Consider the following 20,229-nt stretch of genomic DNA (forward strand, 5'->3'; position numbering starts at 1 on the left):
AGGCAGGAGACTCGCTTGAGCCCAGGAGTTGGAGGTTGCTGTGAGCTGTAATGCCATGGCACGCTACCCAGGGGGAGAGCTTGAGGCTCTGTCTCAAAAAAAAAAAAAAATTTTAAAGAGAGTCTTGATAAAAGTGGAACTTTCATATTCATAACATTAGATTTGATGTTAGGTAAGAATTTATAATACATAAAAAGGAGTAAAACTGGAGCCAGGCAAAATGGCTCACACCTGTAATCCCAGCACTTTGGAAGTCTGAGGTGAAGGGATCCCATGAGGCCAGGAGTTCAAGACCAGACTAGGCAACATAGACTTTATCTCAACAAAAGAAAAAAAATTCAGAAGTTAACCAAGTATGGTTGTACCTGTCGGTTGTTTCAGCTACTCAGGAGACTGACGCACAAGGATTGCTCTAGCCTAGGAGTTTGAGGTAATAGCAGACAATGATTGTGCCACCTACGAGATCTATCCTAGGTGACAGAGTGAGACCTGTCTTTCTTTGTTTTTGAGACAGACTATCACTCTGTTGCCCTGGGTAGAGTATTGTGGCGTTTTTGTAGCTTGCAGCAACCTAAAATTCTTGGGCTTAAGTGATTCTCTTGCCTCAGTCTCCCAAGTAGCTGAGACTACTGGGGCCCACCACAACACCTGGTGATTTTTCTGTTTTTAGTGGAGATACAGTTTCACTCTTGATCAGGCTGGTCTTTAACTCTAAGCTCCAGCAATTCACCTGCCTTTGCCTCCCAGAATGCTAGGAATATAGGCATGAGCCACTGTGCCTGGCCCAAGAGACCCTTTCAAAAAAAAGTAAAATTGGATAATAAGTGGTTGAAGTTATAGAAATTTGTTCATAAAGAGATTGTTTTCAGTGGAACAAAACAGAATGGAATAAGATAGAGAATTACCTCTTTTGTGATGTTCCTACCCTAGTCCCAGTGGAAGTACTAAATAAATCATTTTATGAGAGAATGTAAAGAAATTACATGTTTTTAAAACAAAAGAGAAGAATCAGCTCTAAGCTGATCTTAAGGAAAGTTCATTCTGAAATGCAGACTGAAAGAGTTGTGTTGTGTGTGTACAAATTATGTACTTTGCCTGACCTGCTCTAGCCAGTGTGTAAAACTTCTGTTAAGTTGATGGTAATTACCTATTCTGAAAAGATTTTTAAATTTTTGCAATGGATTTTATGAATGCTCTTACCACATTGCTCTGCTTGTCCATTCTCTCTTGCATCTCTTTTTGTGATCCCTTTCCTAGAGTGGAAGTAAACTGTCAGCCATAAATTTTCAATCCTGATACTCATGTGTCCTCTTGCTTTTCCTTGCTCATGCCTAATTTAAACTTAAAAATTAAGCAGGTTTTGACATATAGAATAAGGATTATCAGACAAAGGCCAATACTAAACCTAATAGTTTATTTATATTCCCTTTTCTGGTTTATCAGCATTATTAATAGCCTAGAATGATGAGAAATTCAGAGAATTTTCATGATCTTGAAATACTTTGTTTTTATAAACCTTAAATTTTAAGAAATAGTATTGAAACTTTTCTCTTTACGTAGGTTATTTGAATTACAATTTTTTTTTGGGGGGGGGAGACAGTCTCACTTTGTCACCCCGGGTAGAGTGTAATGGTGTCATAGCTCACAGCAACCTCAATCTCCTGGGCTCAGGTAATCCTCTTATCTCAGCCTCTCAAGTAGTTGGGACTATAGGCACTCACCACAATGCTCGAGCATTTTTAGAGACAAGGGGTCTCAATCTTCTTTAGGCTGATCTTGAGTTCAAGTGATCCACCTGCTTTGGCCTCCCAGAGTGCTGGGATTACACACATGAGCCTCTATACTCAGCCTAAATTTCAATTTGAAATTGATAAAAGATCATAAAGCAGAGGCTAAGCTGCATTTGGATAAAAATGAATACAACATATGCTATTTTTTTATTGTATTATGATGTATTGTATTCATGACATGTGGCTTAAACACACATAGGTAGTAAGTCAGCTATCTCACAAATGTTCTAGAGAAAAAAATGAGTGGCATGTATGGACTATTTTGAACTCCTTATATATTCTAAGATAATCCCAAGGAGGAGTTTATGTTTAATATGACATGTTCACTATTGAATTTTGATGTGTTGCTACATTTCTATTTCCTTCTTTTTTTGCTTTTATGTTAAAGTCCCACAGAAACAGACACTTCCAGTTGCTCCCAGAACTCGAACTTCTCAGGAAGATTTGTTAGCAGAAGTGGTCCAGGGCCAAAGTAGGACCCCTAGAATAAGTCCCCCCATTAAAGAAGAAGAAACAAAAGGAGATAATATAGAAAAAAATCAAGGTAATAAATGATATTTCACTTTCTATTACACTATTTTTTGTGAGACATTAAATGTTTTCCAGTGAATTTTTACAAAATATATTTATTTAAAAAGTAACGATTAAGAAAAACAGAGAAGATATAAGGAGGAACATTCATATCTGTACTTTTCAGAAAATTTTTTAAATCTTTAATTGTGGACATTTTTAATGTTCTCAGAAATAGAAAGATTAGCGCAGTGAACTCCTGTGAACCCAGTTAGCCAACCTTAATAATTACCAGAATTTTGTTGGTTTTTGGAAAACTCCTACTTAAAGAGAAAGTATTTGTACATTCTTCTTTCCCTCTTGTTTGTTCTTCCTCTCTTCTCTGGAACTGAAGATCTTAGTTATCTTTATATTTCCCCTCCTTTAGCATCTTGTCTGTAACATACTGTCCTAGTGGTCCTACTTTATCTCCTTGTGTCTAACATTACAGTTAGCTTCCCATTGGTTCTTTTGTTTCCATTTTTTCATCTCCCCCCCCCCCCCCCAGTTCCTGCTGTCCTTAACTTCCAAAATGTGACTCACGGTGTGACTCCTTTGTGAGAGTGTCCCCTCCTCTTATTGCCCATGACTAATGCCACATAGCTCAGTTAAATGGCCCATGGACCAACACAGCCCTTTTCCTCTATTCTAAAACCTCTGGTCTTTCTATTCTCATTGCGGTTTTTTGTTTGTTTGGTTGTTTGTTTTGCAGTTTTGGCCAGGGTTAGGCTTGAACCTGCAACCCCGGTATATGGGGCCAGCACCCTACTCCTTGAGCCACAGGCGCCACCCTGGTCTTTCTATTCTCATCAGAAGAGATCATGGTTTCTTTGTTTTAGTCTACTAAGATCTGAAATGAAACCAAAAAAAGGATCTGAATTTTAAAACCCCACCAAAAATTCTGTATGCTTATCATGTTATTTCTAACATATGTTTTTTGAACCTTAGAGTACATTTTTGTGTTTCTTCTAAACTGTGTCCCTTAAATTGTTTCAGGTTTTCTGAAACCATACGATTTTAAAACTATGGGTATCATAAAGCCTTTATTTTTATTTATTTTCTTGAGACAGTGAAACTTTGTCACCCTGCATAGAGTACTGTGGCATTGTCATAGCTCACAGCAACCTTAAACTCTTGGCATGAGTGATATTCTTGCCTCAGTCTTCTAAGTAGTTGTGATTACAAGTGGCCACCAAAAAATAACCGCAGTTCGGCTATTTTTTTTTTTTTTTCTATTTTTAGTAGAGACAGGGTCTTGCTCTTGCTCAGGTTTGTTCATGAAGCCTTTATGATTCCATCCTATAATCATCTCTTTATTTTGTCTCTCTTTTAAAATTTTTTGACGGCACTGTGTAATTTTTTATGTCAGTATTTATTATATACTGTTTGATACATGATGGACCCAGAACAAGAAAACCTCAGAATAGCCAATAGGTAATAACTGCAGTGTGAATGGGCTGATTTGAGTAGCCACATTGCTAGGGATTTTGCAGAGTGTAATAGAAGATAGGTCTAAATAAAGGAGGTATGGCAGTCTGTTCCCCATGAACTCTCCACCTGGTTCAGCAGGGTTCCCTTCAGACAAGATTCCACTTGAGAATTCCTGGAATGGAAACAAGAGGAACAGGGAGGCTCGGTGCCCATAGCTCAGTGAGGAGGGCACCAGCCACATACAAGGAGGCTGACAGTTTCAAGCCCAGCCCAGGACTGCTAAACAACAAATGACAACTCCAACTAAAAAATAGCCGGGTGTTGTGGCCAGTGCCTGTAGTCCCAGCTTCTTGGGAGGCTGAAGCAAGAGACTCTCTTAAGCCCAAGAGTTTGAGGTTGCTGTAAACTGTGATGCCACGGCACTCTACCAAGGGCGACTTAAACTTTGTCTCCAAAAAAAAGAAAAAAAAGATGTATGTCTAGGAAAAGGGACCTTCAAAAAAAGGGCATCAATTGTCTATAATGCAGGATTTCAAAAGTCATTATTCTCATGAGCTTTTGAAGAATCTAATGGAGTATGAACTTCAGAAAGTAAAATCCCTGTCCTGAATTTGCATTCAAATTTTTATGAACTCACATTGTGTGTTATCTATAAATAAATATGTTTTTATCTAGTTCTGTCTACTGGAAAGGCATAGAAACAATGATTAACTCATAGATTAATTCCTTTTCCCAGATTTTGGTCTTAGAGTACTTCTGTTTAGTGGACTGGGTTTCTTGAGAAATGTCTGTTTCCAGGTATTGGACAGGAAATATTAAGATGGTCCTGGAATGTATTAGTATCTCATGTAGCAAAAAACCATCAGTGAATGCTAGAGCCTGAACACAAGGATACAGAAGCCAGTTTTGGTTCCCACTGGTGAAAGACTGAATGATTTGAGGGGAAAATTGCTGTGAGTTAAAGCCTATGAAATAGGCTTAAATTCATGATTTCATAGAAATTTTTTTTTCAGTGAACCCTAATTTGTCACCTTCTGCAGAATAGCTGATATTGTCTTGAAAACTGGGTAAATAAAATGATTGAGCATTTACACTATCCTTTTTTTTTTTTTTTTTTTTTTGAGACAGTGTTTCACTCTGTTGCCCCTGCTGTGGCACCATAACTCACAGCGACCTCAAACTCTTGGGGCAAGAGACCCTCTTGCCTCAGTCCCCTGAGTAGGTGGAACTACAAGGAGCCTGTCTCCATTCCCATCCCGGCTAGTTTTTCTATTTTTAGTAGAGATGAGTCTCACTCTTGCTCAAGCTAGTCTCCAGTCTCTGAGCTCAAGCAGTTCTCCCTCCTTCCTCTCCCAGAGTGCTAGGATTATAGGCATGAGCCATTGTGCCCAGCCTGTGTATTTTTTTTTAAACAGCAAAAACCAGTTGTTCTATACTTTGTGATGAAAGAACAAAACACTACCTAAGTCTTGCCAAAGATTTGAACCAAGTTATCAAATCAGCTTGCCAGAAGTACAGGGACCAGAGGAGTAGTTTGGTTGAGCTGCACCCTAAGTGTGCAATAGGCAAAATACAGTCTCAGGGATACTCTCTAAGTCAAACAGTCTGAGAATTTGACATTAAAGGACAAAATAAAAGTGGAATGGTTAAGCTGTTATGTCTAGGGATGCACACTTGTGTGTGAAACCACAAAGAACCTCTAGCCCAGGAGTGTCAAACCTTTTTTCTTTCCTGGCTAGAAAAGCCACATATTGGAAAAATAAAGATTATCTTGGGCCCCACAGTAAATGCACAAACCCTAAAAAAGCTAATTAGCCAAAGAAAGTCCATGCATATTTTGTGTGATAGCCAGCACCACAGATAAGAGTCCTGATAAAGTCACTTTGATAGAAAAGATATGTAATGATTACTTCTGGAGGATTAAGGTGGGACACATGGAGAAGCTTGTGGGGTAACTGACAAAACTATTTTTTGACCTGTATGGTGGTTAGAAGGTATTTTGCCTTATAAAGATACATGGAGCTATATATTTTATATGGATTTCCATATTATTGTTGTATCTTAAAATTAAAAGGGTAAATTGAAATGTTACCAGGTATCTCTTCATCTATGAGGACTCTTAGTATTACTAGATTGCTTTGTCACAAGTGCATTGTGACACCGCAGTCAAGTGACCTGTTATTGTGCTTTTTTGCTTCATTGTTTTACAGTTAAATCTTTGGCAGGTTTTAAAAATCTAAATGTGAACATAAATAGGTTATGAATTGATGATAGCATCTCTTTCTCTTCTTTCTTTTTTTTTTTTTTGTGAGACAGAATCTCATCTGTCACCCTGGGTTGAATGCCCTAGAGTCATAGCTCACAGAGACCTCAAACTCTTAGGCTTAAGAGTTCCTCTTGCCTCACTCTACCCGAGTAGCTGGGACTACAGGTGCCTGCCACAATGCCCAGGTAGTTTTTCCATTTCTAGTAGAGACAGGGTCTTGCTCTTGCTCAGGCTAGTCTTGGCCTCCCAGAGTGCTAGGATTATAGGTGCCTGCCACAACACCCAGCTAGTCTTTCTATTTTTGGTAGAGATGGGGGTCTCATACTTGCTTAGGCTAGTCTTGAACTCCTGAGCTTAGGCAGTCATCCCACATCGGCCTCCCAGAGGGCAAGGATTACAGGTATGAGCCACTGCCCCCTGGCCAAGCATCTCTTTTGTCCTGTTTGAGCAGTAAAGTTTTCTCTCTTCTCTCTAACATCTTTATTCTTATTACCCTTTCCACTTAACAACATGTATGTGCTTTTTCTCTACTTATTTTGGGTCAGTCTGTCACCAGAAGTTTATTTTATTAGTCTTTTCAAAGATAACAACAACACACTTTTCAAGGAACAGCAATTTGGGCTTTGTTTCTCTTTTAACATTTTCTATTTAATTGATTTCTGCTCTTTTTGTTTGTTTTGTTTTATTTTTTGTCTTACTCTATTGCCCAGGCTAGAATGCAGTGACACCAACATGACCCACTACAAATTTAAACTCTTAGACTCAGTCTCCTGCCTCAGCCTCCCCAGTAGTTGTGACTACAGGAGTACATCATCCCACCTGACTATAATTTTTCTATTTTTTTGTAGAGGCAGGATCTCACTGTGTGTCTTAGGCTAGTCTCCCATTCCTGTCTTCAAGCTTCAAGCTTCTCAAAGTGCTAGAATTATAATAAGCCACTGCTCCTTGCCTGCTCTTATTTCTTAATTTAAATATAAAATTGCACACAAACTTTATGAACACCCCCTATATTTGTCTTTTCTTCTTCTTTTTTTTTTTTCCACCTTGGCCTCCCAAAGTGCTAGGATTACACTGTTGAGCCACCACACCCAGCCTATAAATTTTTCCTGTTGGTGCCACTTTTATTGCATTTCACAAGTTTTTTGTTTTGTTTTTTTTTTTTAGAGACAGAGTCTTACTTTATTGCCCTTGATACAGTGCTATGGCAGCATACACAGCTCACAGCAGCTTCCAATTCCTGGGTTTAGGTGATTCTCTTAGCTCAGCCTCCCGAGTAGCTGGTACTACAGGCTCACCACAATGCCCAGCTATTTTTTGTTGTGGTGGTGGTTTGGCTGGGGCCGGGTTTGAACCTGTCACCCTCGGTATATGGGGCTGGCACCCCACTCAATGAGCCACAGGCACCACCCACATTTCACAAGTTTTTATACATAAAGATTTCACTATCAAAGTTTCTTTAATATCCATTGTAATTTTCATCTTTGACCCATAAGTTATTTTAAAATGTTTTTTTAATATATACATGGGTTTTGTTTGTTTTTTCTTTTATCTTTTCAATTATACACTCCTGAATTAATTTAATTGTGGTTAGATGTGATCTGTATTATGCATATTCTTTGAAAACTGTTAATAGTTGCTTAGCGCATAATCAATTTTGTACATTTTCCATGTGTATTTTGGAGGAAAGTGGACTCAGAATTAGAGGATTGAGAATTTTGTGTTCATTTGGTAGACAAAGCTCTCCTGATAAGTCATCCAAATCTTGACCGTGCTGAGTTTTTGGCCTTGACTTATCAAAAATTGAGAGAGTGTTGAAATTGCCCATCATTGTGAAAAATTTATCTTAATTTCTCTGTGCTTGTGTTTTTGCTTCATTTATTTTAAGGCTCTTTGTTATACACTAGATGTGCAAATATTTGAAATTGTTATATCTTCTCTGAAAATTGAATCATTTATTTTGATTTATGACTCTATATTCCAAAGGATGCTTTTATGTTAAAGTCACTTTAAAATGTATAGTTATTTTATTAGTATTTTCTTTATATGACTGTTTTCCATGCCTTTGTTTTCAGTCTTCTCTGTTTATGCTTTAGGAGTATACTATGGAATATAGGTTTGAACTGCCCAGGTCCACTTAACATGGATTTTATTTTTTCTAGTCAAGCATGGTTGTGGGGGGTGAATACTTTTCAATAAATATATTGGAAAATTTTTTGGAGATCTGTGACAATTTGAAAAAACTTTCAGGTGAACTGTGTAGTATAGAAATATTAGAAAATAAAAAGTTAGGTATTTCATGAATGCATAAAATTTATATAGCCAGTAGTTTGACTTTTTACTATCATAAACTATACACACATATATTATAAGAAGTTAAAATTTATCAAAACTTACACATAGATCATACATGGTGCTATTTGTAGTCAAGAATTTAAATGTAAAGATGCAGTATTAAATTATAACTGCATAATTTTATTTTTTTGAGACAGAGCCTCAAGCTGTCACCCTAGGTAGAATACTGTGGCATCATAGCTAACAGCCACCTCCAACTCTTGGACTTAATGCAATTCTCTTGCCTTAGCCTCCCAAGTAGCTGGGATTACAGGCGCCTGCCACAATACTTGGCTATTTTTTGGTTGTAGTTGTCTTGTTGTTTAGCAGGCCCAGGCTGGATTTGAATTCACCAGCTCCAGTGTATGAGGCTGGTGCCTTAGCCACTTGAGCTACAGGCGCTGAGCCATAACTGCGTAAAATTAATTGTAACATACGCTAATTTCATAGCTACTTTTTATTACTATTTCAGTGAGCTTAAGTGTTTGAAGTATCTGCTTAAAATTATGTGTGACACAGGTCCTTTCCACATGAGCAATTTGTCTCCCCAATAAAATGTACGTTTTGGTAAAAATTTATCTTACAGGTATTGCGTGTTTTTAATTGTTGTTAATGCAGTATCATAAATCTTGAATAATACCATGAAACCCATATATAGGAAGTGCTACAAGTGATGCTAGAAGTGCTCCTAAGAAGTAGAGAAAAGTTACTACATTATAAGAAAAGGACAAATTGCTTGTTATGTACCAAAGATCAAAGTTGGTAGCTGTGGTTGCCCACCATTTCACAATAGATGAATCTAGTATAAGAATAAATGGTAAGAGAAAAAAGGAAAGGAAATTTGTGAAGCCATCACTGTAGTGTACACCGTCAATAGCAGTCAAGTTTTTGGAAAGCCAGAAGTTAAATGCAGATTTTCGACTGGGTGGGCATCAGTACCCCAGCCCCTGAGCTGTTCAACGGACCTTTGTTTCTTTCTTAAATATCATGAAAGTAGATGTTTGTTTTTTAGTCCAATCTGAATTTGCCTCTTATTGGAGAGCTTACACCATTCACATGTATTAGGATTATTGATAGAGTTGGGCTAGTTTTTGCCATCATCATTCTGATTTGTATTTACCTGGTTTTCTGTTTAATAGACTAATTACTGTTATTGTTGATCACCCTAGTTCTACATATTTTTGTAACTAGTTTACAATTTAAAACCTTTATTTCTAAACTTTTATGGTTGCCACTGAATTTTTACTATGCAAATTTAATTTAATATTCTAAAAGTTGGCTTGGCGACTGTGGCTCAAGTGGCTAAGGTGCCAGCCACATACCTAAGGCGGTGGGTTCGAATCCAGCCTGGACCCACCAAACAGCAGTGATGGCTGCAACCAAAACATAGCCGGGCGTTGTGGCGGGCGCCTGTGGTCCCAGCTGCTTGGGAGGCTAAGGCAGGAGACTCGCTTGAGCCCAGGAGTTGGAGGTTGCTGTGAGCTGTGAAGCCACAGCACTCTATCCAGGGAGATAGCTTGAGGGTCTGTCTCAAAAAAAAAAAAAAAAATTCTAAAAGTTAATATAATGACTTCATTCCCAAACAGTAAAAGGACTTTTTGGGGGTGAGGACAGAGTCTTGCTCTGTCTCTAGGGTCTAGGCTATAGTGCCATGGCCTCAGCTTCTCTCACAGCAACGTCAAGTTCCTGGGCCTGTTCCCCAAGCTGAGTTTCCTGTTTTTAGTAGAGACATGGTCTCACTCTTGCTCAGACTTGTCTCAAACTCCTGAGCCCAACCTGTCCTGCTAGGGCCACCCAGTGCACTAGGATTACAGGTGTGAGCTACCATGCCTGGCCAATCATAAAAGGACTTTGGAATACTTTGAAGAGCTTCAGTGGTTCACCTTTTCTTATGCATTACATTTTTTTTTTGTTTTGTTTGTTTGTTTTTATAGAGACATAGTCTCACTTTATCAGCCTCAGTAGAGTGCCTTGGCATCACACAGTTCACAGCGACCTCCAACTCCTGGGCTTAGGCGATTGTCTTGCCTCAGCCTCCCGAGTAGCTGGGACTACAGGTGCCCATCACAACATCCAGCTATTTTTTTGTTGCAGTTTGGCTGGGGCCAGGTTTGAACCCGCTACCCTCCATATATGGGGCCGGCGCCCTACCCACTGAGCCACAGGTGCCGTACGTTTTCAATATTCAATTTGGTTTTTTATTTGTTTTGTTTTTGTGTTTTTCCTTTTTGAGACATAGTCTTGTTATCCTAGCTCACTATAACCTCAAACTCATAGGCTCAAGTTACCTTCCTGCCTTAACCTCCAGCAGGTGCGCACCGCGATGCCTGGCTAATTTTTTCTATTTTTATTAATAGCAGAAACAAGTTCTCTTGCTTAGGCTGATTTTGAGATTCTGAGCGCCAGCAGTCCTGCCTCAGTCTCTCAGAGTGTTAGAATCCCAAGGGTGGGCTCTTGTGCCCAGTGTAGTCTTTTTCTTTATTGTTATTGTTACTATTATTATATTTTTTGGCCTGTATAGATAGGTCCTAGAATGTTCTTTTTTTTTTTAATGCATAAATTTAAACACCCAGGCAGCATTCGTTTCCATTTATCTACATGTTGATAATTTTATCCATTTTTAGAAGTGTTATTTGGGAATCGTTTTCTAACATTTTGAAGAATTTTTGAAGTAAATTCTTGGGAAGTGCCTTTGAATTAGCCTGCTGGCGGTAAATTTTCCCAGATGGTTTACCTGTGAGTATTTCTTCAGGTTCTTATGCATTTGTCTTCCCAAATCTAGGTTAACAACAGTTATTTTCTCTCAATACCTTACATATGTTATTATTCCGTTGTCTTCTGGATTCCATTGTTGAATGAAATTCTGTCATTCTAATTGTCATTCCTTTGTAGGTGATCTGCCCTTTCTTTTTTTTTTTTTTTTTTTTTTTTTTTTGAGACAGAGCCTCAAGCTGTCCTCCTGGGCAGAGTGCCGTGGCATTACAGCTCACAGCAACCTCCAACTCCTGGGCTCAAGCGAGTCTCCTGCCTCCGCCTCCCAAGTAGCTGGGACCACAGGCGCCCGCCACAACGCCCGGCTATTTTTTGGTTGCAGCCATCATTGTTGTTTGGCGGGTCCGGGCCGGGGATTCGAACCCGCCACCTTAGGTGTACGTGGCTGGCGCCTTAGCCGGTTGAGCTATAGGCGCCGAGCCGTGATCTGCCCTTTCTTTCTGGCTTTGCTTTTAAGATCTTCTCTTTGTTTTTGATGTTCTGCAGTTTTACTATGATGTGTCTAGGCATGAATTTTCTTTTCTTTATTGGCCGGGGCTGGGTTTGAACCCACTACCTCTGGCATATGGGTCCAACACCCTACTCCTTTGAGCCATAGGCTCTGCCCCGGATTTTGTTTTTTTTTACGGTTTGGTATAACTCATGAAAAAGATATACATTTAAAATAAAATATCTTACATTATGAAATATTTGCTCACCATTGTAGAAAATGTGGAAAATCAAAAAATATCCATTAATATCTGCTCTCATAAAGTAGAAAAATATTTTCAGAAGGTTAAAAATTAAAAGCAGGCAGGGCACCAGTGGCTCACACCTGTAATCCTAACACTCTGAGAGACTAGGTGGATTGCTTGAGCTCAAGAGTTCAAGACTAGCCTGAGCGAGAGTGGAGACTCCATCTCTACTAAAAATAGAAAAACTAACTGGGCATTGTGGCAGGTATTTGTAGTCCCAGCTGCTTGGGAAGCTAAGGCAGGAAGATTGCGCGAATCCAGGTATTTTGGGATCACTGTGAGTTATAATACAGAGTAAGACTCTCCGACTCTCCAAGAATACATACGTACATAACATACGTGAAAACTAAGAGCAGTATTCCTTGCTTCATTCTTCTCCACACATTGCTTCTACTCCCCACAAGGCACCACTTTTTTTTTTTTGGAGACAGAGTCTAAAGCTATGCCCTTGGTAGAGTGTTGTGTTGTCATAGCTCACAGCAACCTCAAACTCTTGAGCTCAGGAGATCCTCTTGCCTCAGCCTTCCGAGAAGCTAGGATTGCAAGTTCCCACCACAATGCCCAGCTAGTTTTTCTATTTTTAGTAGAGATAGGGTTTCCCTTTGCTCAGGTTGGTCTTGAACTCCTGTGCTCAAGCAGTCCACCTGCCTCGGCTGCCCAGAGTGCTAGGATTACAGGTGTGAGCCACTGCGCCCAGCCTGAGACCACCACTTTTAAATCCTTTAGTTTTTTCCATGTCTGTAATAATATTCTAATATTTCTTTATTTACTAGCTATGGATGATATATGTTGATTTCTTGCTATAATGTGTCAGGATCTAACTTTCTTCTAAGCTTGTAACAGAAAACCACTGTTTTTAGTTCATTCTTATAATTTCAAGTAAATATACCTAAAAATTAATATTTCTTGTCTGATTAACTGTATTTCAATGTATTTTGAGTCTTCGATTTTGGCATATTTTGATTGCTGGAAAATTTGTCCTTCAATTCTATTTTTTTCCTCTAAGAGGCAGAGTCTCGCTCTGTTGCTAAGGCTGAAGTGTCGGGGTGCAATCATAGCTCACTGTAGCCTTGAACTCTTACACTTAAAACAATCTTCTTTTTACCTTGGCCTCCCAAGTAGTCATGAGCGATTCATTACACCTTGCCTTTAATTCTTATATCTTCTTACCTCCATCTTTTTTTTTTTTTTTTTTTGAGTCAGCCTTAAGCTGTTGCCCTGGGTATAGGGCTGTGTCATAACAGCTCACAGCAACCTTCAGTTCCTGGGCTTAAGTGATTCTCTTCCCTCAGACTCCCAAGTAGCGGGACTACAGGCACCGGCCACAACGCCCGGCTATTTTTTGTTGCAGCCATCATTGTTGTTTGTGGGCCCAGGCTGGATTTGAACCTGCCAGCTGAGGCATATGTGGCTGGCGCCCCAGCCACTTGAGCCACAGGAGCCAAGCCATTACCTCTGTCTTACAAATTCTGTCATCTGTACTTTTTTTGGCTCCATGAATACGCTTACCCCTGTAATTTTTATATTGTTGAAGTTGATGACATTTACATTTTTGTTCTGTTTTTTAGCTAAGGGAATTACAGTAGATTAGCTCTAAAAGTAGAGAAGTAAAAAGCATTAAAGATTAAATAAATGTTATTTATTAGCCAAATTTACATTCTCTTTCTTGTACAGTTTTTTGTAGGAATTCTTTAGAAATATTTTTATAGTTTCCCCTCTTAGAATTTTTTGTTTTCCTTAGGTTCCTATTTCTTACTTTACCTTTTTGCATTTCCTACTTGTACCATAAAAGTCTACTATTCTTCTAAGGCGCCAGCCACGTGCACCTAAGGTGGTGGGTTCGAATCCCCAGCCCGGGCCCGCCAAACAACAATGATGGCTGCAACCAGAAAATGGCCCGGCGTTGTGGCGGGCGCCTGTAGTCCCAGCTACTTGGGAGGCTGAGACAGGAGACTCGCTTGAGCCCAGGAGTTGGGGTTGCTGTGAGCGTGATGCCATGGCACTCTACCCAGGGGGATAGCTTGAGGCTCCGTCTCAAAAAAAAAAAAAAAGTCTACTATTCTTTACTTTTGAGTCTTGGGGTTCCCCTTTTTTCTTAGGTGCCTTCCTTCTGCAGCCTCTCTCTTCCTTTTCTGATCTATTTGTTCCTGAAGCCTGCTTCAAGGCCCTGTTGTAGGATGTATTCCTCTCCTGAGTTTGTTCTACATTTCCCACATCCCACTTTGTTTTTGTTTTTGTTTTTTTGGTGCATTTTCCATTTTGTAATCACATGGGAGTAAAATATTCTGAATGTTTACAAATCTGAAGCTATCCTTGATACTTTGGCTAGACGTAGAATGAAGGCAAGATAAGAGTTTTTGAGACTTCCATTGTTATGCTGAGAAGGTAGTTACCCATCTGATTCTTTTGAGATGGAGTCTTACTGTATTGCCCTTGGTAGAGAACTGTGGCATCACAGCTCACAGCAATCTCCTGGGCTCAAGTTATTCTCTTGCTTCAGCCTCCAAAGTAGTTGGAACTACAGGCGCCCGCCACAATGTCCAGCTCGGTTTTTTGATGTGGTTGTCATTGTTGTCTAGCTGGCCTGGGCCTGGTTTGAACCCGCCAACCTTGGTGTATGTGGCTGGCGGCGTAACCACTGTGCTACAGCTGCTGAGCTGGTGATTCTTACTCCATTGTAAAATAACTTGAGATTTTTGTCCTCTGGAAATTTTTAGGATTTTTCTCTGTTCTCCCTGTCTGAAATTTTACTTGAGGGTGTTTCTAGATTTTAGTTACTTTTGAGCTGGATACTTTATGTACCTTTTTATTTTGAAAATCCAATCCAGCCAGGCAGGGTGGCTCACGCCTGTAATTCTAGCATTCTGGGAGGCAGAGGCAGGTGAATAGCTTGACCTCAGGAGTTTGAGACCAGCCTGAGCAAAAGTGAGACCCCCCATCTCTACTAAAAATAGAAAAAGTGAGGCAAGAGGATCACTTGAGCCCAAGAGTTGGCGGTTGTTGTAAGCTGTGATGCCACGGCACGCTACTCAGGGCGACAGCTTGAGACTCCATCTCAAAAAAAAAAAAAAAAAGAAAATCCATGTCCTTCCTTGTGGAAAATTCTGTTGCATTGTTTCTTTGACAATTTACTCTCCTTACATTGTTCCCTTCTTTTGGAAATTCTGTTAGTTGGATGCTAAGCTCCTACCTTTATGTGTTACATATCTTTTCTGTCCTCGTTTTTCATCTGACCTTGTGGACCTCTTGAATATCTCCTGGGGTTAATGTTCAGTCTCCCTGTTGAACTTTATTTCAATGTAGACAAGCATATTTTTAAACTTACAGATTTTTTCTTCTGTTTTTCACAGTGTGTTGTGGATATCTCAGATTTGTCCGAAAATCCTAATTAGAGGAATTTTTTTACTTTTTAGAAAATTCTCTTTTGTTATCTAACTAATGATTTTCTTTGGAGTAAGGTTTTTACTTTTTTTCTTACTCTTTTCATTTGTGGGTTTTTTCCTAACAGTGTCTGTGGATAATGATTCCTAGTTTAAGAAAAGCCAGTATAAAGGTTTACTTAGAGTTATGGTGTGGGCTAAGGTTTCCTATAGGCAGAGTTAGTTTTAAGTGAAGCAGACAAGAAGTTGTGATTGGCCTTTGAATTGTGGAAGAATTTCCCAGGGAAGTGGATTGGTATTCTCCCATATAATCTGTGCTTTTTTTGTTTTTTGTTTTTTGGTGGTTTTTGAGACAGAGCCTCAAGTTGTTGCCCTGGGTAGAGTGCCCGTGGCAGTACAGCTCACAGAAACCTCCAACTCCTGGTCTTAAGCAATTCTCTTGCCTCAGCCTCCCAAGTAGCTGGGACTACAGGCGCCTGCCACAATGCTGGGCTATTTTTTGTTGTTGTTGCAGCCGTCATTGTTGTTTGGTAGGCCCAGGCTGGATTCAAACCTGCCAGCTGGTGCCTTAGCTGTTTGAGCCACAGGTGCTGAGCCATTTGTGCTTTTTTTTTTTTTTTTTGAGAGGTAGGTTCTTGCTTTGTCACCCAGACTGGAGTGCAGTGGTGTGATGGTAGCTCATTGGAGCCTTGAACTGCTGGGCTCAGGCAGTCCTCCTGCCTCAGCCTCACCAGTAGGTGTCACTTCCTAGCTGACCTTAACCTTTCTTTGCCCCAGTTTCCTGTTCTACAAGCAGCGTTAACAGTAGCACTTACCTCAAAGTTAACATAAAGAGTAAATGCTAGGGTGACGCCTGTGGCTCAAGGAGTAGGGCGCTGGCCCCATATACTAGAGGTGGTGGGTTCAAACCTGGCCCCTGCCCAAAAAAAGTAAATGCTAAAACACATAAACTTTCTCTGAGGATGGATATTTACATTGGAATCTGTGGAAGAGTCTTTACCTAAGTTGGGCTGGGCACGTAAGTCTTTGCTTAAGTTAATGCAGGACGCAACCCCTGTCCTACTTTTCTCACTGGGGTTGTTTGGTGTCCTCTAGTGAACTAACTGGTTGCAGGTGGTGCTTGGCTGAAGATAACCTGGCTTTTAATGTTATTGCTACATGTTATCCAGCAGTTGGTGCCCTGAAAAATCCTGTGTGAATCTAAATTCTTATTTGGCAATTTTATCGATTGTTTTCTGCCTACAAATTTGGATGAATTACAGTTAACTTATAGATGCAGGGGAGAAATGAATAAAGATTCTTATTACATAAATTCTAGCACTTAGCTTTTGTTATTGTGAGTGACATCTGGGAATCAGAGGGTACAGTTCTTTCTAAAACTACTCTTGGCTATGGTGAGTGGTGTGCACCAACTTGCATCCTTGTATGTTGAACAGCTTGTTTGTTCCTTGGAGAACAAACCAAAGTAAAAACGGCTTTTCTCAAACTAACGCCTTGGAGAGATTCTCTAAATTAATGGTTTGAAAAACTTTGATATTGTTAAGATGGCAGTAGTCCCAAATTGATCTACGAATTCACTCAGTCTTTTGTGAGATTCTGGGTTACTCTTTTGCAGAAATTCACGTGCTGATTCTAAAGTTCATAAAAAGGGACCTAGAATAGCCAGAACTGGAGGGGGGAAGGGTTAACCAGCAAAACTATAACAGTAGAATAACCAAAACCATTGAAACACAGTGTTGAAAGGGTCATATGTCTTGATTTCAAAATTTACCACAAAGCTATAATAATTAAAATGGTGTGGCACTGGCATAAGGATGGGTATATAACAGTGGAACAAATATTAAAGTCTAGAGATGAACCCAGATGTTTATAACTAATCTTTGGTGAGGGTGCTAAGACAATGTAATAGAGAAAGGAAAGTCTTCCCAAGAAATAGTGCCAGGACAACTAGTTATCCACATGCAAAAGAATGAAGTTGGACCCTTACACTATGTATAAAAATTAACTCAAAATGGATCAAAGATGTAAATATATGGGCTAAAACTGTAAAACTCGTAGGAAAAAAATAGGTATAAATCTCCATGACCTAGGATTAGGGAATGATTTCTTAGATACAGCATTGAAAGCACAGGTGATTAAAAAAAGATAAATTGGATTTCATCAAATTAAAAATTATTGTGTTTCAAAGGATACTGTCAAAAAAAAAGCTCAACACCTGTAGCCCAGTGGTTACAGCACCAGCCACGTACACCAAGGCTGGCAGGTTCGAACCCAGCCCAGGCCAGCTAAACAGGAATGACAACTGCAACAAAAAATAGCCGGGCTTTGTGGCAGGCTCCTGTAGTCCCAGCTACTTGGGAGGCTGAGACAAGAGAATCCCTTGAGCCCAAGAGTTTGAGGTTGCTGTGAGCTGTGACGCCATGGCACTGTACCGAGGGCGACATAGTGAGATTGTCTCAGAAAAAAGAAAAAAAAAGGAAAAGAAAAGACAAACCATAGAATGGGAGAATGTTTTTGAGAATACATTAGTAATGACCTAGTATCAAACCAAAGTTCAGTTCTCATTTCTCCATCCTTAAATTCATATATTAATTACAGTTTAATTCCATTATTACCACATTTTTTTTTCTTTTGAGATAGAGTCTCAGTGTTACCCTGGCTAGAGTGCCATGACATCATAGCTCTCAGCAACCTCCAACTCTTGGGCTCAAGTGAGCCTCTTTCCTCAGTTTTTCTATTTGCTTGGTAGAAATGAGGTCTCATTTTTGCTCAGGCTGGTGTTGAACTCAAGAGCTCAGGCAGTCCACTCACCTCGGCCTCCCAGAAATCTAGAATTATAGGCATGAGCCACTGCATCCAGCCTACCACATGTATTTTTAAAGAGATTTGTCTGTGATCATGGATCTGAGGATCCATGTCAGTACCGTCAAGGAAGGAAATATCAGTATTGTCATACACTGTTTTGAAGGGGAAATCAATCTCAAAGTACAGTAAACCAATTCAGAAATAGTCTTAAGCTTGAAAGTTACAGTTTAATTAGTGAAAGGAGAAATACTTATCATTGATACAGAAAATGATGATGTTGGGTTATGATCCAACTCTTAAGTGCACTTGTCATATGAAGTAAATAATAGAAAAATTCTTTGTGTGTCACGTGTCTGTTTTTAGCCAATCAGAAGTCAGGATCATTTTGTATGTAATAATAGGGTTTATTTGGAGGGCAGTTAAAAGTAGGACTTAGAGGACACAAGGGGCTATGTATTACGGCTTCTTTGTTGTAGTGAAGACATAATTGGTCTGGTGTGTGTAGAATTTTTAAATTTAGTTTTGAGGGCTGACTCTAGAAATGTACAACCGTATCTTTTCAATTGTAGGTTTTCAAATATTATTCACTCTTAATACTTCTTAAGGTAACAGAGCACTGGTTTTTACTTTTGATGAAACAATTTAATGGGCTGTGAAGGAAAAAGTACCAGCTATTAAGGGGGAGAGAGAATTTTATGAAAATGTCTTCAAGGTTTCCGTCACCGTCTCTACCAATTTTTCTTTCACCGGAGCCAGTTGATTTAGGTTCTGTAGCAAGTTCCTCTTGTTCACTGAATGAGCTGGACAATATTTCCCATCTTTTAAGGAAGATATCAACTGATATAAATGAAATTAAAGGAATGAAAGCAGCAATTTTGACAGTAGAAGCAAATCTTTTTGATCTAAATGTTAGAGTGTCACAGAATGAAGCAAAAATTTCATCTTTGGAGGTTAAAATGAATGAATATTCAACATCAGCATCTGAATGCAACAAACAGTTTGAAGATCTTCATGAGGAAGTAGATTTTGAATCACAGTCAAGGGCTACTGATGTAAAAATAATTGGCTTCCTTAGAAACATTGAGAAAGGTAAACTCTTAGCATACAACATCTTGTAGGTACTCATCCTTTAATCTATCTTCATAGAGAACTTGAATTTTTCACAGACCTTTAATGACACATTTGAACTCTACAAAATTTCAGTTTAGAAGCCTGGAATTTATCAGAATTTTATTCTCTTTACTAGAGCTCTCTAAAATATTATTTTTGAAAAGTATAGAGAGAATAAGCAAAACTAGAAATGTGAGAGATGATCCCCTTATATGTATCTGCATGAAATTACTGGTATTGCAAAATGTGTAATTCTTTCATTATTTGCTGTTGATGTTAAAGAGAATTATTGTGGTATATGAACCTATTTGGACTGGAAGAGCATTATTCTATAATCTGTAACATGTCAGTTTCCCACACTGCCCTACAGGAATACAACCTGACCTAAATGGCATCTGGTTGCAGGTCTGTTCCTCCAGATTTGTGTTATGCTGTGATACTTTCAGAAGGAATTCATTTTCTTTTGGATACACCACTAAAGAGTAAAGAGATGTAACTCACATTTTAAAGGAAAATAACTGATAAAATTTCAAATTGAACATAGCTTTTGAAATTTAAAAACGCCTTTTAATGAAATATGGTACTTGATGAGAGATTGCCACTTAGATGTTGCACTAAGGAAGCAGAGCCTGTCCTTGTGAAACCAGTTGTGATAGATGTACTAGAAGTTAGCATGTAGGCATCTTACTAATACTTCAGCATTTGGAGCCCTACTAATTACATCCCTTCATACGCCATAGTGCAGCATTTTTCTTCTAAGTGAACAAGTTGATAACTGCTAAGCATTTGGTGGGGATGGGAAGAGGGTACAGAGAAGTGTGACATTCTTCCATTCTTTATTTATTTATTTATTTATTTATTTTGAGACAGAGCCTTAAGCTGTCCCCCTGGGTAGAGTGCCATGGCTTCACTGCTCACAGCAACCTCCAACTCCTGGGCTTAAGCGAGTCTCCTACCTCAGCCTCCCAAGTAGCTGAGACCACAGGCGCCTGCCACAACGCCCGGCTATTTTTTGGTTGTAGCCATTATTGTTGTTTGGCGGGCCCGGGCCACCTTAGGTG

At 39.3% G+C, this 20,229-nt stretch overlaps 1 protein-coding gene across 5 annotated transcripts in view; it reads left to right on the plus strand.

The window, feature by feature from the left end:
• The window catches only part of ZC3H14 (zinc finger CCCH-type containing 14), a 58,906-nt gene that overhangs the window by 22,662 nt on the left and 16,015 nt on the right, over window positions 1-20,229 (plus strand). For 4 of the 5 annotated variants that reach the window (XM_003786969.3, XM_023511530.1, XM_023511533.1 and 1 more), the window contains exon 9: window positions 2,179-2,334. The exons of the other annotated variant lie outside the window; for it this stretch is intronic. In XM_003786969.3, the coding sequence (XP_003787017.1) occupies window positions 2,179-2,334 (156 nt within the window). The remainder of the gene's footprint in view (window positions 1-2,178; window positions 2,335-20,229) is intronic. 5 annotated transcript variants of the gene reach the window in all.

The sequence above is a fragment of the Otolemur garnettii genome, unplaced genomic scaffold (assembly GCF_000181295.1).
Source record: "Otolemur garnettii isolate 467f Iridium unplaced genomic scaffold, OtoGar3 scaffold00020, whole genome shotgun sequence".
NCBI lineage: Eukaryota > Metazoa > Chordata > Mammalia > Primates > Galagidae > Otolemur > Otolemur garnettii.